The sequence below is a fragment of the Podospora pseudopauciseta genome, chromosome 4 (assembly GCF_035222475.1).
Source record: "Podospora pseudopauciseta strain CBS 411.78 chromosome 4, whole genome shotgun sequence".
NCBI lineage: Eukaryota > Fungi > Ascomycota > Sordariomycetes > Sordariales > Podosporaceae > Podospora > Podospora pseudopauciseta.
Genome location: NC_085894.1, coordinates 3520804 through 3541123, shown reverse-complemented (window position 1 = coordinate 3541123; position 20320 = coordinate 3520804). Strand labels below are relative to the sequence as shown.

Genomic DNA, 20320 nt, shown 5'->3' with positions numbered 1-20320 from the left:
ACGGCTTCGATGGTCTCGTTGGACAATGTGAGAGGGAAGTAACATCCAGTCCTCGATGGGTCACTGGCATCAACCCTGACCCTAAATATCCGTGGCAGTGACAAAAGTCCACACATTGCCTAGAACCAGCTGCCAAGAGTGGTGTCGCTGAACCCAATTCAATCCCTCTGTTTTGATCCAGCATGCTCAAACGGGCTGCGTGGTACGAATGAGCAAGGGATTGACGCAGTCCTGGTAATGCAAAGGTGACTCACCAGGAGAAAAACATCCATCTCGAGTGGTTATAAACTTCCTCTTCGGTCTTCCTTGATTGGCCTCTCATTAACGCACCAACAACCGATCGCCCATTTCTCTCTATCTCATCCCCTCAAGAGGCTGTGGAAGATGGAATCCAACAACAACCCAGCCAAGACCGCTGCCTCTCAGGTCGCCCAGACTTCAACCTCGATCAACGACATGGACAAAGACCAGACTATCCTCGTGACTCAGAGGCCAGGTTTCAGCCCTTCAGGACCTCACCTGCGCTCATGCCGAAATAGAGAAGATTCCCAGACACACACACAATCATCAAATCTCAGGACTAACGGAATCTCGCAATACATACCGCACGCTGGTGTCTGACGCCAACAGGTAAGAGAACTTACACCAGCACGTCAGAGAGGAGACCAGTTCGTTGATTGACAACGCCAACGAATGGCAGGCAAAGGTCAATGAGATGGAACGCCGAGCCCTTGTGGCGGAGGTTCGGAATGAGAAGACCGAGTCGACGGAATGGCTGGAGGGCAAGTACAGGGATATGGAGATGAGAGCGTTGGATGCGGGAAAGAGGACGTTGGATGCGGAGAGGAAGTTGGCCGTGCTTGAAGAGGCTCGACTCCGGGGGAAGGTTGAAGAGGCGGCTAAAGTGCAGCCATTAACAGGTATCATGATTCCAGCAGGGTCGGGATATGGAGGCTATGACAAGGGGGAGATAGAGGTAGTTGAGTCATTCACAGGTTTGCTTCGTCTTCCTTTTGGAAGGGACATCAGGGTAGGAGAAGTAATAATGACTACCTACATGCATGAATGACAGCATTTTTACTTAAGTTTGTTCCGCGTGCGTGTAGCTTGACCAAGTTTCTCTGTCCATGACCATGTGTGTCAGACAGATCAACAACAAATTCATGCCAGCCCAATGTTGTCTTGAACAAGGAATCTGTTTTCGCCGGCTGCAGTCAAATCAACCAAACGAATCCAATGACACAGTGCGAGACCTCGCCGCTCTAATCTGCAGTCCTTCCATTCTTGAAGCTGCCACGGAGCCCAAAGAGTGATGGTATTCTGGCTGACAGGCGGAAGTTCCTCATCCTTACCGACCACCACTGCTTTGGAAAACAGGTATGATCAAATCCGAACTATTGTAAGCTTCGTTGAAGAGCCGATGCTGACCCGCATTCAAAAATAGGACAACACGTTTGGAAGGATGTGTATGGGTAGAAAGCAGTACAGGGAAACTGCGTACGAACTCCAAAGTCGGAAACCCCTTGCTGCTTCTAGTTCGAGCAAGCACCTCGTGCCAATTATGGCGTGTATCGACAGCCTCGAAAACGAGCGCGTCGATTGGATTTTTCCCTGGCCTAGCGGAACTGTGTCGATGTTCTGGATGAACCAGAATCCCAACCCAAACTCTGAACGACTTGTGAAATGGATTCTGGAACAATGCGAAGGACTTGCTGATGCCGCATCACTTCTGCTCAGTCAGCCGGATTATACGGTCAACGAGCTTAACATTTGAACTTGCCACCGGTTTGACAGCATCACTGCGGACTCAATCTTTTGGTTTCCTGATATAGACACCCGGGCCGCCGAAGGTAGTGGTGGTGTAACAGAAAAGCTCGTCATTGCAGGCTCAGAGTTCTCAAAGCTTCCGATGCTCCCAGAGATACTTAGGTATTGGGCACCTGAGAAATACCATTCCCAGATGCAAGTTTCCCATGCGGCCGATGTTTGGTCGCTAGGGCGCATTTTCCTCGAGAGTGTGGTGTGGTTGCTGGGCGGTGGAAAGCTTCTTGAATCGTTTTATACCGACACAGATCACCTCACCGAACTCCATATTGGGGCGGCAGAGACCTTCGCCCAGAAGTGACTGTTGTAAGTGAAACCCCTGGCTTTGCAATTATGTATCGTTGTTTCGCTAATAGCATCATGCAGTGGCTTCGAAAGCTCCACGCTTCGCCCTTGGTATCACCAGTGATACATTATCTTCTTGACATCATTGAGCTCCGGATACTCGGGTTTCGCCCCTCGAAGCGCATATAATATCCAGAACTGTCAAGACTGCTAGGTAGATTGAGGAACAAATGTGAGATGAACAACCTGTACTGCGGAATGGTGGACCCAGAGAGACAGTTTGCCCTCAGACCTGGAATTCGCTACTAGATGGGGGGACCTCGACTGACGGCCATCAAAGTTCATCACAAGAGAACATGGACGGGCTTCAGCCGTTCCAGCATCGGGACAGACTTCACAGATGCCGTATCGGCCGAGGATGCAGAACTGGGTGAGGATGCAATATCGAATAATGATTCAGCATCGGATGACGATCCGTCGAACAGTTCACAACATCTGGATCCTGTCGTATTATGGGGAAATTAAAGGATTTGTCGATAGCCCAACGCGCTTGATGAAGATGAAGGAAAGGGAAAATCTAAGGGGAAATAAAAATGCAAGCGATGGAGACGCAGGGAGATTTATATGGTGCTTACCTAGCAGGGTGAACGAAGTATCAAAAAAGTAATATAATGGAGGTGGCGGAGAAGGACAAGACCGAGGTGCTACGTTAACGAAAGCTGTGATACGATGTCGAGCAAGGTCGCGTGGGCAGATGGAATGGTTGCATAAGGGTTCTCAGCTGGTTTCACGGCAATTTATACGGAGGTACGAGAACGGTTAGTACTTAGTAACACCTAACAGTACAATCACGCAGGCTGTAAAAGACTATGAATGATGAATGTATCATAACAGCCTACTCAGCATAACACTAAGATCCCAAGCATATGAGCCGAAAAGGACAGACCCCGAGGGTTCATGACATCCCTATCCTCGTGAGAGCACGTTGGCTCCCCTCTTTATATTTATTTATCTCGGGAAAGGTAGGTAGTGCAGCTGAGCCTCAGCCAGACGACTCTTTTGAAGTTGAGCTCGACTGTATGCCTCCACATCAACTGACAAAGTCATTCACCTCCATCCTATGTTATACATTGTGATCTGGATTGCCAATTTGCGGGATCTTTCACGGTGACCTGATGTAAAGACGTATCAGTACGGTGGATATCTTGTTACAAGTACTCCGGGAGTCCTCCTCAATCCTTCTGCATGTGTTTCCATACAGACCTCCACAGTTGTTTCAGCCATAGGATTGAGGGAAATAGATCCCTGCCGCCCTGCCTGTGCTCACCCTTAAGAAAATTAACATCCGGTGTGAAGAATAACCCGAAGAAGACGTGACAAGAGCAATGAGAATAAGTAACGATCGGATCCCCCAGGGGCACTGCACAAGAAATCTTCTCGCTGGACTTCGGGCACGGTGATGAGCACTTGCAGGCCAAAGTTGGGGGCATTTTGGTAAAGTTCGGTTGAGGTGAAAATTTGATCGGGAAGATACGTCCTCATTATATATGAGAATACCATAGGGATGGAATAACGTCGGGGCTGAAATAGGCACTCTAGAGTGTGGGTAAAGGTAGCTATGAAATATGGCTTTATCTGTTATTGGTCAAGAAATGGGGCATGAGGTGAGCATAAAACAAGAGGATAGAAAAGCCCCACTAGTTAATTCATGCTATGGATTGACCTCAGCTCTCCCCACCAATTCGCGCGACCCCGAACGCAGATCCCTGCTCTCGCGCTTGGTAGACTTCAGCACGGCCATCACGTCCCCGCCTCGGCCCGGACGTTGGGGTGTAATCGGCACAATTGATAGATGGTCGAGGAACCCGGGCAGAACTTCCAACGAGACCGGGAGCCCATCGCGGCGGCGGAGGGACTCGGGAGCGCCAGGGCGGAATCTAGGTGTAGATATCGATGCACTGCCTCGGATTGAATCACGCACCCGGACGGGGAGACCACCGCCCGTACCATTTGGGAGACTATGGGTATCGCTGCAGCGGCAGCAGCGTCGGCAACGTTAAGGGGGTCAGCAGCAGCAGGGAGATCAGGACGTGGTTATGACGGGCGTAGATTAAAATAATTCGAGCTCCACCATCCGACCGCCGCGTCGTTGAGCGGGGTGGTGTTCCTGACAAATTTTGCGGTCAGTTGAGGGCACATGCCTTTGGCAAAAAAAATGGCGCTGGTTAGGTAGTTTTCTGGGTTGGTATTGTCGGAATGCTGTTTGACAGGATTTGGAAACAGGATTGGATAAGGGACTTCCGATAGGGTCTGCTTGGAATTTCGGGGTTTCTCTAGCAATTATTTACGTATTTAGATCCATAAATTGTTTCTCCCAGTCTTTCACTCACTCCCCGCCGTTTTGATAACGCAGGTGCTCATTGTCAATGACGACAGTGGTTTCGGCGTCGAAGTCGCCTCTCGGCAATCCTGCGCACAGACAGCTATTGTTTACTTTCCTACTTTCCCAAGGGGCTTTCAGGGGTAATGTGGACCGCCTTACCAACCCTAACCCTGCCTCCAGGTTCATGTTACACTTCCTCCCATCAGCTGTTGTTTGAAACCTAAAACAAGTTGGAAGATCTTCCATGTCACGTCAAAGATTACGACTGGTGTTAAAAGCTTCGTGGTGCATAAAGCTGATCCTAGCAATTTATTCCTGTTGTACCTTTGATTCCTTCCTTCACCCCATTCAATATAAGTATCTGTGTACTATTGTTAAGGGCCTACGTCTGGGTAGAGGCGTAGGTTGCAAGTAAAAGATTAAACTGTCGGATGAAGAAGAGACGGAAGAAAAGGCTGATGAAATATATCACCCACCTCACAATCTCTTCTCATCCCTCCCAAGGCCTGCGAACTTCCTCTGCAAAGCGCACGAAATATCCACTAAAACTATCCGAACCTCCTCGTATCTCCTCCTATCTCCTTCAAACTCCTGCCTCCCACGTTAATCGCAAGCCACGTCAAACGCCAAATAACCCTGACCCGGATATCATCCCATAACAGCCAGCAGAAAGCCACAGCAAATCCTACTCGTTGACGGATCCAGAATCGAGCACGCCTGTTCACCTGAGTCGGTGGAACTTTGTTCTGCTCAACAAGGTTTGCTCCTCAACCCGACCGTTGACCAGACCCACACTCCTCTTCCGCCAACGCCCTTGGCAGTTCCCGTCCCAACACCACCATCTCAACCTCGTGGCGAATATGTTCGATGGTCTTCACATCAATACGTTGGACAACTGGACCTAAGATGAGAAGTGTAAGCATCGAGCACAAAGGCTTAATATAGGTAACCATCGCGAGAACCAACCCTGCAGAGAAACAAGGCACACCTCGTAAAACCGCACCATGGCCGGCTTTCGAGGCCCAACACCAGCGACGGGCAAAGTCTCGAGTTGCGAGGAAGTTACGGGCTGCCTGACGCAGGTTGTACGGATTTGGCTCATCGAGCTGTAGTGAAATAGCTTCGAGGGACAAGCTCCCAAATGTGCTGTAAAGCCCGAGATGGCCAGCGTCGTCAGGAGGATGGGTAGAGGGAAGGCTTTCAACTGTAGATGAAGATGAGAGTCAGCGCTATGGCCTTCGAGTTATTTTTGTATGAGATAAAAAGAGAACCAAGTTTCACTGTTGGCTTCAAGCCTCGCGACCTCGCGGCGGTGCTCTCTTTCAGTCTCACATGGTCAGCGGGCCTCCTGGTGACTCTGGTGAGGGCACCTGCGGCGTCGAGCCATGACTTTCGGGACCGCTATACCTCAGTGGCAGGGAATATGTCACACTTCACTCAATCAACGAAGACTTCTCTTAATTGCGTGACTGGTTTGATCAAGCTACTATGTAGAAGTTCAGTCATGTTCAAAGTCGACTGCGAGCTCATGGTATTACATAACAATCACAGGAAAACATGACCTGACTCCAACTCAAACCAAAATACTCTCCCCCTGATTCACCGCTAGAAACACCTTGTCCTCAACGCCTTCATCATGTTTGCCATCCCACCCTCTCCCGAACCCAACTCCCTGCCTCTCACACGCCCATTCCAAGCCGCCCAGAGTCTTCAACACCTCCTCTGGCTCGGTAGCAAACGTCCCCCAATGCAATCCCACCGCCACCGCTTTCCCTTTCCCGCCTTCAGTCATCTCCTTGAACACCCGTACAGCATCCCAAGGAGGCATATGGTTTGCCCCAGTCACACCCTGTGTATGCCTCGGCATAGGATTGCCCCAGTCCGGCATCCACGTTGTAAAGCTTCTCAGATAAGCAAACGATGCGCCAACACTGATCGGCAAGAGTAGAAGGTCTGGCGGGCCGATGTTATCGCTGATCTCTTTGAACGCTGGACATGGTGGGTAATCCTCTGGTTTTTCCTTTTCTGCTGGCGGTAGCGGATCACCCCTCTTCCAATTCGTCGGTGGCAAAGGTGGCCATGCAGGATCGGTGTGGAACTGATACCCGGTATCACCCCCAAAGAACACCCTATACAGCTCCTCCCCGTCTCCAGATTGGAGGTCCTCCACCATCCAACTAGCCCACAAGCTCCCATTCGGTTCCCCAGACTTGCCGCTTCCTGATCTCCAACAGTTGTGCTGTGCGGGTGTGCACCAGACCTTCACACTCTCTTGCGTCAGTCCCGTCAACGCGACATTATCCCACCAATCCATCTCCACCACCCTCTCCTTCGGCAAACCCCACAAATCAACCATCATCTTTCCTATCCCCAACGGCACAAAAAACCTCACCCTGTCCTTGTTATTTTCCCAAATCCCCATGACAGACTCTTGATCAAGATGGTCATAGTGGTTATGACTAATCAATACTGCATCAATCCTAGGTAAATCCCCCACTTGACACGGCGGTTGGTACGTCCGAATCGGCCCAAAGTACTCACTTGGGGAACACCGCTGGGAAAAAATGGGATCAAACACGACGCTAACACCAGATGAAAGCTGTAGCAGCATCGAGGCGTGTCCCAACCAAGTAACCTTTGCCTTCTTCCCTACCGGACAAGGCGTAAAATCAGGCTTCTGCACCGTAAGCAGTCTTGCAGCCTTTGACGCGGCAGACTCAGGGTTGGAGAGATCACTATAGCTCGGCTGTGATATCGGCGGGATTTGTCTGGCGGGAAGAGCGTACGAAGCCGCGAGAGGGATGCAAGGATCTGTGTCAGGACCCCACTGAAAACTGGCGAGCATCTCCGACTTGGTGGGCTTGTGCCACGAGGGCCAGGGGTTTTGGAAGCCGATGATCTCGCGCTTTTGGTCGACTTGTTTCTTTTTGTCGAGAGTTGAGATGTGGCCTTTGTGGCTGACCTCTTCCTGGGATGGGCCGCCGAAAGAGAGTGAGGGGAAGAATGAGGACCATGTTGAGCCTGGGCTTTTGGCCGGGTTGAGTATTGGGGCGAGGATGTGGTGTTTTGGCGGTTTTTCTAGCCCGGGGAGGCTGGTTATGGGGCTGATATCGAGCATCTTATGTGAGCTATGATGTTAGCGTGGCGACGGGTTAAACGGTGAAGAGAGACTTGGTGTGAGTTGAGGTTGTGAAGTTTGAGAAGCATGAGATGACGTCAGCCGCAGTGGCTTGGCATCGCCGATAACCAACCCGGTCCTTATCTTTATCGCGATGCATGAATTTCAGCCACAAACTCCAATCTTGGTATTGGTGAGAGCTGTCACGGAGCAGACATTAATATAATAAGGTAGCTCGCAGAACGCGTTGAACGTGTTCGCGTAGCCTTGACGGGTGACGTTAAAACAAGCTTTATCGGATGGGGTTCGGGTCGGTTTTCAACCCGCTGGAGCGGCAGACCCTGGCCCTGTCGCTCAGTTCGTGAAGGCTACGACATAACCGGGAAAGCAGATAGGCCGGCCTTGAGACGGAAGCCAATGTAGTAGCTTCTCCATAAATCGGCGCCATGGTGGCTGACACAGCAGATCCTAGCGGACCGGAATCAGCGCGGACCCCAACGTGGGGTTGATCCGTTACATCAAGTGATCTCTTGGTACATAACCTCCACCTCCCAGCACTTTGATGCCTCCTTTTCTGCTCCCTCCCCAAGAGTGGCACTTGTACTTGCATATCAAAAACCTTCTTCAAAATGGGTGACGCCACATCCACCAACACCTCCGCCCAGTCCAACGGCAAAGACAACGGCAAGCTCTCCGACCTCCACCAACCAACCACCTTCATCACCGGCCACAACTCCTCCGGTCAAGCCATTGTCCAATCCCACAACCCCTTCCAATGGCGCCCCTACGACGACAACAACCTCGCCTTTGCGGTCCCCTACACTACCTCCCGCTGCCCTCCCGATCTGAACAATGACGCTGATCTCAAGCTCCACCAGTCATTGATCTCAACCCCTGATAAGCTCGGGTTGGTGAACCCCAAGGGCACTGTCCTCCGGTGTGTCGACTTTGCCCCTGGTTATGCCTGCGGTATGCATCGCACCCAGAGCTTGGATTATGGCATCGTGATGGAAGGCGAGGTGGACATGGTGCTGGATAGTGGGGAGCGGTACAGCTTGAAGAGGGGAGATGTGGCGATCCAGCGGGCTACGCAGCATCAGTGGGTCAATAAAAGTGATACCAAGTGGGCGAGGATGATGTTTGTATTGCAGGATTGTGAGCCGCTTGTTGTGGGCGGGAAGAAGATGGGGGAGGATTTGGGGACGAACTCGGGGTTGCCGCCGAGTAACAATTAGCCTGAAGGCTCAACGAGTAGGCGGGGATATCCAGGCAAATCATGACGTTGACAGGGGGCTACAGCAATGATAAATATGACTTTCAAAGCTTCCCCGAGAAATCATTATAAACAGACTCAGCTGTCCCCATCCGGATGGTCCCGTCAATATTGCAGTGGCCCTCCCTAAAGCACCTTTTGATGCCAGAGTTCAGAACCATGCACAAAGACAGCCACTGGCAATTTCATCTACTGCCTTCTAACTAATGTTCGATCGACAGCAAGAAACCGCGCTGCAAGACGCCTCATGCTGGAAAGATCGTGCTTCCACGTACCCGGCACAGCTTGCGCATATCGGTCTAATAGCTATTCCCCCAGAAACGTCGAGAGCATGAAGGGAGAGCTGGGCAGTGAAGCTCGGACACTGAGCCTTAAAATGCGAGTCGCAAATACTGAGCGCTGTATCTGGTGAAAGGAATCAGAGATTGCAACCACAAGAAAATCCGACCACCCAATGGCAGATTCCTGACACCATCGAGGGTGCACAAGGGATGGGCCTCGAGCAATGTTAAGCCCGGATGAACCTTCTCCAGATTCTTCGGCTTGTCAGACATCCACCTCAGCTTCGCCTTTGTGTGCTTGATGGAGCCGACGAGTCTCTCGATAAGGGTTGTGTACCAGTTGGTAATGTCAAATATCAGCTCTCCCGTCTTGAAATGGCCACACAAATCGGCAATCATGGCCTCGCCCTCTGAGGTGGTGAGATACGGCACGAGACCCTCGATGACAATAATGGTTGGCCGGTCATTTTGAAGGGATTGTATAAAGGCCGAATCGAGGGCAGAGCCTGCCATGAGGCTGTATTGGTTGGCCCTCGACGGTTCTGGCATGAACTCCCGCCGTAAATCTACAACATCTGGGAGATCGACGTCAATCCAACGAACGCTGTCGCCCCATGAAATCCGGTGGGGGCGAGTGTCGAGCCCGCAAGCTAAGTGGATGACGTTGGCATGAGAGTATCGTGTGAGAAAGTCGCGTATCCATTTGTCAAACAGCGCTGACCGAAGGCCTATGACGCCAGCAACAAGGGAACCAACTTGAAGTCTATCGAAGTCGTAATCGATCTGCTCGACGACAGCTGCTGCCAAGCTGTCACCTAGAAGTTGTCGAGCCTTTAGAGTGACGAAAAGCGTCTGTTCCGTGCTGCTTAGCGTGTCGGGCTGCATGGCGGAATCTTGGAGTTTTGTTTTGGCGACAATGATGTTTGGTCGATACGAACACTGAGCATCTGGAGGGAAATCAGCGGGGTAATCTTTTTATCAGGTGTCTATATAACATAACTATAGTGGAAGCCGGACGCACTTTGACATTAGCCAATCCCCCGTGCAACGCAGTGCAACCATGCAGTGATCATTATCAATACATCCCGAGATCGATGTTGAAGAACCAGTGGTGGCTGCGTGGTCGTGTCCTGTGAAAGGTGGGGCAGTTCCTCCGATGCAACAACTGGAAAACCGGAACACGGCACGCCTCTCGCCAGCAAAGCACAATGTCGAGCTCACGGATTGGAAATCAAATTGTCGCAACCTCTTCACGAGCAGCCAGCCACAATCATATGGCGACCAAATTGGGATCTTTACCCCACCATGCCCTCCTCCAAGGGCTCGGCATAGCCCAATAGCGCCCCCCTGATCGCCAGGCATGACCCTTGTTTAGGCGTGGGATATGTCGTGCGACAGCCCTGCTAGCAAGTGACAGTTCGCAGGTGGGGATATTCCCTCGCTAACCCAATCACAGGCGCAGCATCGCCCGGAATATTAATGCACGATGTAACCATAACGAGGCTGCACAATTCATCGCGACGCCAAACACGGATTCAACTTGTCATCTCGAGATCACCCTCTTCTCCGACTTTAGTCCACCTGTCGTCGACGGAATTTGGGCTCTCAAGTTCAACATGGCATCATCTCTACCGCCAGATAGTCTATCCACCGCTAACCCAGAGACGACCCATCATCCAAGCAGTCCTCATGCCGAGGTTGTCCCAGCAACCCCCAGCGTCGCGCTTACAGCGGCAGATAATGACACAGAATTTCCAAACTTGACCCAGGATTCGAGGGTCGATACGGGCGAGAGTGGATCTGGAAGGAGGACTACATTGCTTTCTGGTTGGAATCGCCTCACAAGGAGGCCATCTGTTGCAGCCGCTTCCGTCCCAAGACCTTCATCGATATTGCAACATGAAGAATCGTCGCCCACGCCATCTCGACACGGGGAGATACAACCTGGCGGGGATTTCGAAGAGAAGACAGCCGTTGAGGTGGAAACTGGGACCATCGGAGGCGGCAACCAGGTAGATGAACCACCTGCATCCAGCCAGGTATGAGTTTCGGTCATCATAAACTCGTCGCGCGTCTGCTAATGCACTGGGGCATGCTCCAGGCCACCTATACGTTGGCTATTTACCCAGAAGGAATTCGCCCTAGAACTTCGGTCGACATCATTGCCGTCCATGACTTTGACGAGACGCCAGAGGATGCTTGGGTGATGCCTGTCGAACGTCTCCTGAGCCCTGGGAGACCGGATGGCGAACGCGACAGGACCGCTTCCCCTGGACCTCAACGTATCAAGCTGATTGACAAAAAAGGCAAAGGGCCCGAGTTGGTGAATCCATCTGACGGAAACCCGAAATTAGACGCGAAACTACGGCCACCTGGCAAAGACTTCAAGGGGAGAGGGAGATCTTTGGAACCTTCGATGCGCTCATCATCTGAATTCGACATGCGCGGGCGGCCACGCGCAGTCAACTGGATTCGTGACTTTATACCCAACGATATCACCGACTCCAGAGTGCTATCTTTCAGTTACTCATCACCTACGTTTGTCAAGAAGACCGGAAGTTGGGCGGAATATGTGGAAAACGCAGCAAAAACCCTCCTGGAACGCATTGTAGGCTCAAGGCAGCTATTCTTCCAGCGAGGGGTCCCAATAGTTTTCATTGGGTCTGGCTTCGGCGGTATCGTCATTCAAAAGGCGATTGCCCTAGCTGCCAAACAAAACGACACCGCTTCGTTATCTTTGGATGACATCTTCCAGGTTATCTTTTTGGATACACCCTTCCCAGAGCCCGATGAGCCTCAGACCCCGGACAGGTTCAAGAGCTGGTTTCCCAAAAACACAAACGTCAGGATGTCCCGTATCCTCCTAGAGATCGAAACCCGCGACAAGGAGTCTGAGCTGGTGGAGGATGTTTGGAATGAATACCAGGGATCTCAAAAGGAGTTGGCTCGTGGATTGGAGACAACTTGGCTGTACTCACAAGCTCGCGTCCAACAGGGTGATTCTGATAATATGTCACTGTGCAAGGTAGGTGAGCCACGAGGATGGCAGTTACAGATGCAAAACTGACGCGTGCGTAGGACGAGGACGAATATCGCGCTTCGATCAAAGGTGTCACCTTCACGTCAGTTGCCATATATCGACATCGGCGACTGGCACGGATGGGTGATACGCAAGATTACATCTACCAGACTATTCTTGCCAAGATGCAATCAACAATTCTCTACCAGGCCATCAAGTCCCGGAATGTCGAACTCGTCGAAAACATCCTGGACAGCAAGCCACGCTTGATATACAAGACGGAAAGTGGGCGTAATCCACTGCACATTGCATGCTTGATGGAACCTCCAAGCGATACAATTGTGACGCTCCTCATCAACGAGAGGCCCGATGATACCACCGAGCCTGACGACGGAGGTTCAACTCCACTGCACCACGCGGTCTTCAAGGCATGGTACAACGAGCCAGAAGAAGGCAGGGAACGGTCAGAGTACAGCGGCGTCATTCGTTACTTGATGCGTAACATGCAACGAGAAGATCTCGACCTTCATGATAACGAGGGCCGCTCGCCTTGGGACTGGATCTGCGAAGACAGCACGGAATACTATTGCGGCTGTAACGGATCCGAGTGTGCTGCGACTTGGATTCGCGAGTTGAGAGAGAACCTGGAACCCATCAGAGGCCCTGCAATCACTCAAGATTATGACTTGCCCACAGAGCCCACACCTCCGACGCCTGACTCTTCACAATACATCGCTAGCTTCGTTGCAGAAGGGACTGTTAGCGAGTTCTACCATACGACTAATAAGAAGACAAAACGAGTGGAGGAACAGATCAATCTCAAGACGACAAGCGTTTATGACATGGTTTATGATGCCAACAAGCGCTGTGCTCGGACTCTTGAATCGTCCCGAAGGAAGGGGAAAGACAAGGATTTCCGTTGCAGATGGATTTTGCTGCCCGCAAACAATGCAAGTTCTCTTTTCACCCTCCCGTAGAAAACTCAACTAATAATCCTGCGATGTTTTAGGAGCAATGGCTATCTGTATGTTGAGTTTCCTGCCGCGCGCATCGAGACGGAAGATGCCTAGGTACTGACAATACCCCTTTCCAGGACCTTTTTCTCTCCATTGGAGTCCGCGATTCATCCATTGCGGACCAAAGGCATGACGGTCTTACTATCTTCAACCGGTATATGAACCCGAGAGCCAAGAAGTACCAATTCACGAGATTTGTAAATGCACCACGACAGCTTGGAAGGGTTGACCAACAGTAACTAACGCAGAACAGAGTGTAGATGTATCCGAGGTTTCAGAATCACCGGGAAATCACTCTAGCCGCTTGCAGACAGTGATAGAAGAGCCGTCCGGGTCTTCAGACAGCATAGCCGGGTCAACCTCTCGGCCACCGTTGCAGCCCGCAAAGCGTTCGAGTCAGAATCTGTCCAGCATAACATGGGCGATGTTGCCACCCGTCAATCTCGGGCACGCCGGTGGTGACAAAACGCTCGCGCTTTTTGTGAGTTTCTCTGATCTCTTTCTAGCATGCTATTGATGGGGACTTGCTAACAAATGGAAGATGCCATACCTTGCCTACGAGAGCCACGATGGTCGCAAAAAGATGGCGGCCATGATCAATCGCGTGAACGACAATCGAACCAACGCGCCCCTGAGCCGCAGGGAGTCGGCATTGATCGATGGGTACATCCATGCTCACGATGTTCTACCACTACATTGCCGGCGCACATTGGATCAGTACTCTTACTACATGCTCGAAACCACGGAGCGGAGAGACAAAGACCAGGTCGTGTACCGATGGGCCACCAAGCACGGGAAGCCCAAGAACACAGCTCCTATTCTGATGGTCGACCAGTTGTGGCTATGGGTATTGCCCGATGGTGAGTTGTGATCGGATACACCGCCGCAAATGGAATGACATATTGACAGGATCCAGGGACTGTAATTACCTGCATGCCAAACACCCAAAAGCCTTCCGAGCAGTACAACATCAAGAAACTCCTAAGCCGGGAGATAGAGACAAACAAGGCGCGACAAGCAATCCAATCGCCCGACAGCCTTGTCGAAATGATTCTCAAGATATGTCTGAACATTATGACAAGGCAAGGCCCTGGTGGTGTCAAGCTGCAGGAGGCCTTCCAATCCTCCATCAACACCATTGTAAGTGCACGTTCCAGCACTCTGTTGATAACTTAGCTGAATACTCACCCTAGCTCAACTGAATAGGCTGAAGATGAAGCTGTCAAGATGAAGAAGCTCCTCAAGACCGTCGACAAGCTCGCTAATGCTAAAGATCCCTTCAAATACACATCCGACATTGACAGCTTCTCACGGATATCAGACGAATCCCGGCAGCTTGTGGAAATTATTGATATCCAGGATGAGCTTGGCATCATCAAGTCCATTCTTACCACACAACTCAAGGTTCTGGAGGAATTCCAGGGTCACCTTCGGCCTCGGAAACGGTCAGGTGGTACCAAGGAGCACTATGACGAAGATGGAGACCAACATGATGAAGTCCATAAAAAGAGCCATCACGGAACTGGGCTTAAGAACGCCAGAGTGGTCGATGAAGCCATTCGGATCGTGGAAGACAACCTCATCCGAGTTCAAGAGATGGACGAGTCTGCCAAACGAGTCGAGGCTGAGGTATGCTTCTGTAAGCAGGGATCATTTATGAGCGACAGTGACTGACAGCGTAATAGTTGAAACAATTGTTGCAATTCAAGCAACAACAGGCATCCGGTTGGGATACACGATATGCAATGAAGCTCTCAGAACAGGGCTCGCGGCAAAATACTGTGGGGTTCCCGAAGCGCACCTCATCGATCCACAAGTACTGACACACTATTCGGTAGATCATGGTGGTGTTCACCATCGTCACAGTCATCTTTGTGAGTTGCCGTAACAATCACATCTGCCAGGAAACTGAGCTGATACTGTATCACAGCTGCCGTTGTCCTTCATTGCAAGCTTTTTTACCATCGGCATTGTAGAGTTCCCCAAGAACGAGGAAACCGGCGAAGTTGACTGGCCAGTCAACGAAGTGTCAAAATATCTGTGTAAGTCATCGTGAGCAGGCTTTTTTGATATCATCTGCCATAGCTGATATAGCAAACAGTTCCCATCTCCGTTGGTGTTTCTGCTGTCATTCTCCTCGGCATCGGCATCGTGTTCTACCGCATGGCGAGCAAAGCCAAGAGGCGCATGGACAGCGCGCAACGGCCACCACCAAGCAAATGGCAAGCTCTAAAGCAATCCCAAACCAGAAAGTACAGCCACAAGCACAAGCACAAGCACAAGCAAGACGATGACGACTCGTATCTCTCGGACTGCACTTCGGACATTTCCGACGGGTACAGCACTCGGCGGCGTCGCAACGACGACGATTCGAGCGACGAGGAATCAGACGACTTGAGCATCGACGACGACAACGACTACGCCCCAATCTTTCGCCGCTTTCGGTTCCATACGCATGTCCCTGGCTTGCGCAAGCTCTGGCTGTGGAAGTTGTATCCGGTTTCGCAACCTCCGGCTCATCATCATTTGAGCAAGGCTCAGGAAGACTTTGAGTGGGATTATCCTTTGAGGAGGTGGAGAGATGTTACGAGGGAGAAGATGGCGGTTTATGTTGCGTCGTGGAAGGCTAATCAGCTGCAAAAGAAGGGACATGAATCGGGACATAATCACCCGGATGAGGATGAGTGCTTTTCGGAGGATGAGAGGCATAGGAGCCAGACGGAGGAGTTGGAACATCGGGAGAGAGTTGATGAGAGGAAGGATTGGTTGAGGGGGTGGTTGGGACTGTCGTGGGGGAGGAGGAAGGGGAGGGAGAGGGGGGATGAGCCTGAGGATGATGGTGATGAGGGTGGTGCAGCGCACAGCATGAGGAGTGAGAAGGGTTTGGGGAGGTTATTCAGGAGGAGGGGTAATCGGGAGGAGAGGTGGGATGAGGAGATGGGCACGGCGAGACCGGCGTGATTGTTGGATACCTTACCACTTGAGGTACCCAGACCATATGCAATCGCAAATCGTTAGAGTCCACACTCCGCCACAGGATATCCCTGATCATAGACCCACGCTCTGACTCGACCATCCATACAAGTCCAATCGGAACCATGCTATCGGGTATGGTGTAGCGGTAACATCGTTGACTCTCACTTCTCAGGAGTGATTGCCTTTCTCAACAGCCCCGGGTTCGACTCCCGGTATCCGAGTCACAACCATCTTTTTTTTGCATTTTCAGCAGCAAATCGGTGCCTGGCACACCGTATCAGCTCCAGCATATCCGACATTTTCCTTCCATACGGCTTCATTTCGCGTCCAGAACTTTTGACGCGTCCCGGCACGAAATCCCTCAAATGCAACCCCGCCATTTTTAAGCACTCCAGGCAACAAACCCCGCCAAGACCACAGCATGATCCGTGCTCAGAGGCTTCAGGGGTAAAAACACTTGGCGATTTCGCTGCCTGTGCCGCTTGGCACAAGGCCTTTGCATAGTGTGGACTATTCAGCCCTCTCATTTCCAATAGACCGCGCCTCTTCAGCCCGTTTGTTCGGTCCGAGGAGAGCGGGAAAGATTGGTGGGTTGTGGTTAAATGAGCTTGTTTCCCTCCATCGTGACTTTCTTTCCTGACCTCAGTTCATCGTCGCTCGTTTCTCTCTGTCTCTCATGTTTTGTCTTTTTGTCTAAACACCAGTCAAAATGGCAACATTCCCAGACACCACCCCCCGGCCAACGGGCCACCATACCGAGACCCCCCCCTCCATCCTCCCCCGCCAATTCTTTTCCGTCATCTTGATCATCCTCCTCTACACCACCGCCTCCCCCTTCACCCCCATCTCCTGGGCTTTGGGCAGCGACACCCTCCACCTTTCGGGCACGTATTTCCTCGACAGGATCTTCTCCGGCCTGGTTCTCTTCTCCGCCTTCTACTTCCAATGGCGCATCGCCTCCCTCCGCGCCAGCGTGCCAGTCACCCTGCCTCTAGGCGGGTCAACCACCGCCGTCCGCAATGGTCGCCTCGAGACCGTCCACAGCAGTAGCGCAGACTTGTTCCTGTACAAGACAAGCGACTACTGGCATTTCGCCCTCGCCGAAGCGGGGGTTTTGCTTTTGGGAGAGTTCGCCGGCAGTGAGAACTTGAGGAGGGTGGTGGTTTGTGTTGTGGTGGCGGGGGTTTGGTTGGTTGGCTGGGCTGCTACGCCTAGGAGCGTGAAGGACTGGATGTGGGAGCAGGCAAGGGCTTATTTGTTTGTGTTGGTGTTGGATGAGTTGAGGGTGGCGGGGAGGGGGTTGTTTGGGGGTTACTATCATGGGCCTGGTGGGGGGAGGAGGAGGGGTAGGTTTTGAGGGGGGAGGGATGGGGAGGGTGGAAGTCATGATGGATAGGTAGGTACCTTGGGGTTGTAGGGACGACAGGCACATTGTTGTCGCCGCCAACATCAAGAAATGTACCCCATGGCTCTGAACAAAGCAAATCAATCAAATCCGGGCCGATATTTGCGTCGATTTGAACTGGGAAATGTCAATTTGCCTTGATTTGCTTTGATTTGACCTATTTGACCCGCCAATACTAGCCGCTAAGCCAACTAGCTACATATATCCTATTGTCTATCCTGACATTCCAAAATACTACTCAGGCTAATTTCCTTCGTGTTTTGGTGGTAACTTCCTATATTTTCGGCTATATTAATGCTTATATAGGTAAAGGCTGACGTTGGTATATGCCGTGTATTTGGTCCCAGCTTTTTCTAGTTTCTTTTCTCGGGTTATGTAGTAGGGTGAGGGTTATATATATGGTTTAAAACAATGTCTAGGGCCTTGGTAAACCCGTTAAATCAGAGAAAGCTAGGAAAAAGCTATATTTGACCCTGTTTTGGACCGATTTGCGTTGTTCGGAGCCATGATGTACCTACCGAGTAACAGGTTCGAAGGCCCACCAAGGGTACCTACGACCCAGCTGAGTTTGGTCTGCGTGACAGACGGCAATAAGAAGCAATTGCAAGAGGCCTTTTCGTCGTTCCCTTAGACGCCGGGCGTGGGTCCACCACCTGAGTGCTCATGCCACGGTGTGTGATATTCCTTTTGACGGGAGGTACCTACCCTTGGAGCGCGGCCGGAGGCAGGCCCAGCGCGGTCGTTCCACTGGAAGCCTCTTGCGTCTGCGTGCCATTCCGTTTGTTCCATGAAACACTCCAGTTTTCCGCATCATATTTCTGCAGAACCCAACAAATAACACGTCGCACACTCGCTATCGTTTTGATTAGGCACCATTGCTATCTTTCGTCCCATCAGCATCACCAGGTAGGTAAGCGACCCATATCCCCACGGCCCCAGTATTGTCTAGCCTGAGAGTCATCCGCAGATACATGCTAGGTCAGGCCGCGCACCTGTCAATCACGAGCGAACACGCCGGCGGGATGACAATCGAGAAACTGGCGAACACGATAGTCGCCAAAAGCCAACTTTCTGACGATGAGACCTTTAAAGCTCTAATGTACCACGTGCCGGCAAATGTTGACCATCCTGACTGGAGTTACACGACGGACTCGGGGAACACACACTGCTCCATTTGGCTGTCACGAGATGTGAGGCCCAAGCAGCCCAATTCCTGTCGTCCAAAAAACCGGATCTGCGCAAAAAACAAAATGGCGAGGGAAATAATCCCTTACAAGCTTTCCGAGACGCCATCAACAACCCGGGCTCGACGATCTACACTGAACATTTGAGAACTCTGACCCATAAAACTGTCGTTTGTATAGGCCTTCTCACTCGCAACATTGACGGGTACAGTGTGTGGCTGGACCATGAAAACAAGCTGACCAAGGAAGAACTTGACCAGGTTCGTCAAGGTATCACGGTTCATTGCTTTTGGAATTCCACGATGACTTCCCCCGGGATTCCCAACAAGTTCAACATATTGAGGCGCGCAACGAGAGACGCCTCCAGGGCAGATCACTATCCAAGGGCCGAGTTCGATCTCAACGATATTGTATACAGGATATTCAAGAGTGCGGAAAATACGTAGGATGCGCTATTTTACGACTTTGTATCCGCTACATTTGGCAGAGTTGAAGGAAGACTAGATGCTCTTTCGGCGAAATCCTGCACCCACACATTAATAAGGCTGGCTCCGGCATTGTCCGCTGTGTCGCACGCTTGTGTGGCTTTTCGTGTCTTGTTTGTTGGCGAGAATGAAGTAGCAGTGTGTACTTGGTAGTTTTGTGACATGGGTACCCAGCCAGCCTTTCAGATAGTTGTCAAGCGCAAAATCGGTTGATTAGTGATCCCTAGGTACCATCCCCACAAGGTCGTGATGTCTGGTGTGGTGGTGAGGCACCCTCCCACAAAATACAGGCAATACACACAGCAAGTGTAAATCAAGACATATTATACTGTGAATCGTACCTTCAAAGCAAATTACTAGGTCTTCCCATTATCTTCTGAGACCTATTAGTTATCCTTAAAGGTCTTTGTAGCTAGTTGTATTTGAAGACCTATTAAGCACTTCAAACGCTTTATGACTATTCCTCTAGGTGTGGTTTACGATATGGTGGGTATCTATTAATCCAAGGTACTTTAGTGTGCCAATCACCTATTTCGTCGGGAGGGGTGTGAGGTGGTCGGTAGAGACACCCGCTGGACCCATCCCTGAACCTACCCTCAGGCTCTAACCCGGGCTGGAATAAATAACCGCTTCGGTAGATTTGGTGAGCTTTGTGCGCCAAATCAAGCCGTAATACCATTAAGTTAGACCTATTCATGGAAGTCCTCAGCCAAAGCCGAGCTTACCTAGGGCCGGCTCAGCTCAGATCACCCAAGGCTTTGTGGACCAAATATGTTGAGTGTGCCAGACCGCAAGGCGCTGGAGCTATTTGGTGAGGTCACGGTCGGTGATATGATAGCTTTTTCGACAAGTTTGACTTTTGCGAAACACGGCATTAAAATAGTCGGATAGCGGTGCGGCGAAGAAGATGGTCGCATTGGCTGACAAATAGCCATCAGGTTTTCGTCAGGCTGGTTTGGCACAGAGTTGAAAGCACTTGGTAGGTAGATTGTCGCGAGCCATCGGCATGGCACACTGATTTGGATAGCTTTTCTGGATTAGACAATAATCCAAGGTCAATAACATGATTCC

At 51.2% G+C, this 20320-nt stretch overlaps 7 protein-coding genes and 1 non-coding gene across 8 annotated transcripts; 5 read left to right on the top strand and 3 right to left on the bottom strand.

Moving 5' to 3' along the window:
* Positions 1-384: 384 nt before the first annotated feature.
* On the top strand, positions 385-1774 carry QC763_405750 (uncharacterized protein; the record flags this gene model as incomplete). The annotated part of the gene is made up of 4 exons (XM_062912217.1): positions 385-480; positions 650-742; positions 803-976; positions 1445-1774. 4 exons carry the CDS (start codon positions 385-387, stop codon positions 1772-1774), a joined length of 693 nt encoding a protein of 230 aa, XP_062766188.1.
* Positions 1775-6065: 4291 nt separating this feature from the next.
* QC763_405680 (uncharacterized protein) lies at positions 6066-7610 on the bottom strand (the record flags this gene model as incomplete). The annotated part of the gene is made up of 1 exon (XM_062912208.1): positions 6066-7610. One exon carries the CDS (start codon positions 7608-7610, stop codon positions 6066-6068), a length of 1545 nt encoding a protein of 514 aa, XP_062766187.1.
* A 629-nt stretch (positions 7611-8239) lies between these two features.
* Positions 8240-8845, top strand: QC763_405690 (uncharacterized protein; the record flags this gene model as incomplete). The annotated part of the gene is made up of 1 exon (XM_062912209.1): positions 8240-8845. The coding sequence occupies one exon, from the start codon at positions 8240-8242 to the stop codon at positions 8843-8845; it is 606 nt and encodes a 201-aa protein (XP_062766186.1).
* Positions 8846-9254: 409 nt separating this feature from the next.
* On the bottom strand, positions 9255-10049 carry QC763_405700 (uncharacterized protein; the record flags this gene model as incomplete). Its single annotated transcript, XM_062912210.1, has 1 exon — positions 9255-10049. The coding sequence occupies one exon, from the start codon at positions 10047-10049 to the stop codon at positions 9255-9257; it is 795 nt and encodes a 264-aa protein (XP_062766185.1).
* Positions 10050-10406: 357 nt separating this feature from the next.
* QC763_405715 (uncharacterized protein) lies at positions 10407-13160 on the top strand (the record flags this gene model as incomplete). The annotated part of the gene is made up of 3 exons (XM_062912212.1): positions 10407-10570; positions 10621-12189; positions 12243-13160. The coding sequence occupies exons 2-3, from the start codon at positions 11206-11208 to the stop codon at positions 13158-13160; spliced, it is 1902 nt and encodes a 633-aa protein (XP_062766184.1). The 5' UTR covers positions 10407-10570; positions 10621-11205.
* A 197-nt stretch (positions 13161-13357) lies between these two features.
* On the top strand, positions 13358-16209 carry QC763_405710 (uncharacterized protein; the record flags this gene model as incomplete). Its single annotated transcript, XM_062912211.1, has 9 exons — positions 13358-13396; positions 13453-13680; positions 13741-14059; positions 14116-14339; positions 14406-14828; positions 14885-14980; positions 15038-15073; positions 15130-15241; positions 15301-16209. The coding sequence occupies 9 exons, from the start codon at positions 13358-13360 to the stop codon at positions 16158-16160; spliced, it is 2337 nt and encodes a 778-aa protein (XP_062766183.1). The 3' UTR covers positions 16161-16209.
* A 94-nt stretch (positions 16210-16303) lies between these two features.
* On the bottom strand, positions 16304-16396 carry QC763_0070560. The gene has a single exon. It is a non-coding gene; the product is annotated as a tRNA-Glu (tRNA).
* Positions 16397-16884: 488 nt separating this feature from the next.
* On the top strand, positions 16885-17532 carry QC763_405720 (uncharacterized protein; the record flags this gene model as incomplete). The annotated part of the gene is made up of 1 exon (XM_062912213.1): positions 16885-17532. One exon carries the CDS (start codon positions 16885-16887, stop codon positions 17530-17532), a length of 648 nt encoding a protein of 215 aa, XP_062766182.1.
* Positions 17533-20320: the final 2788 nt, after the last annotated feature.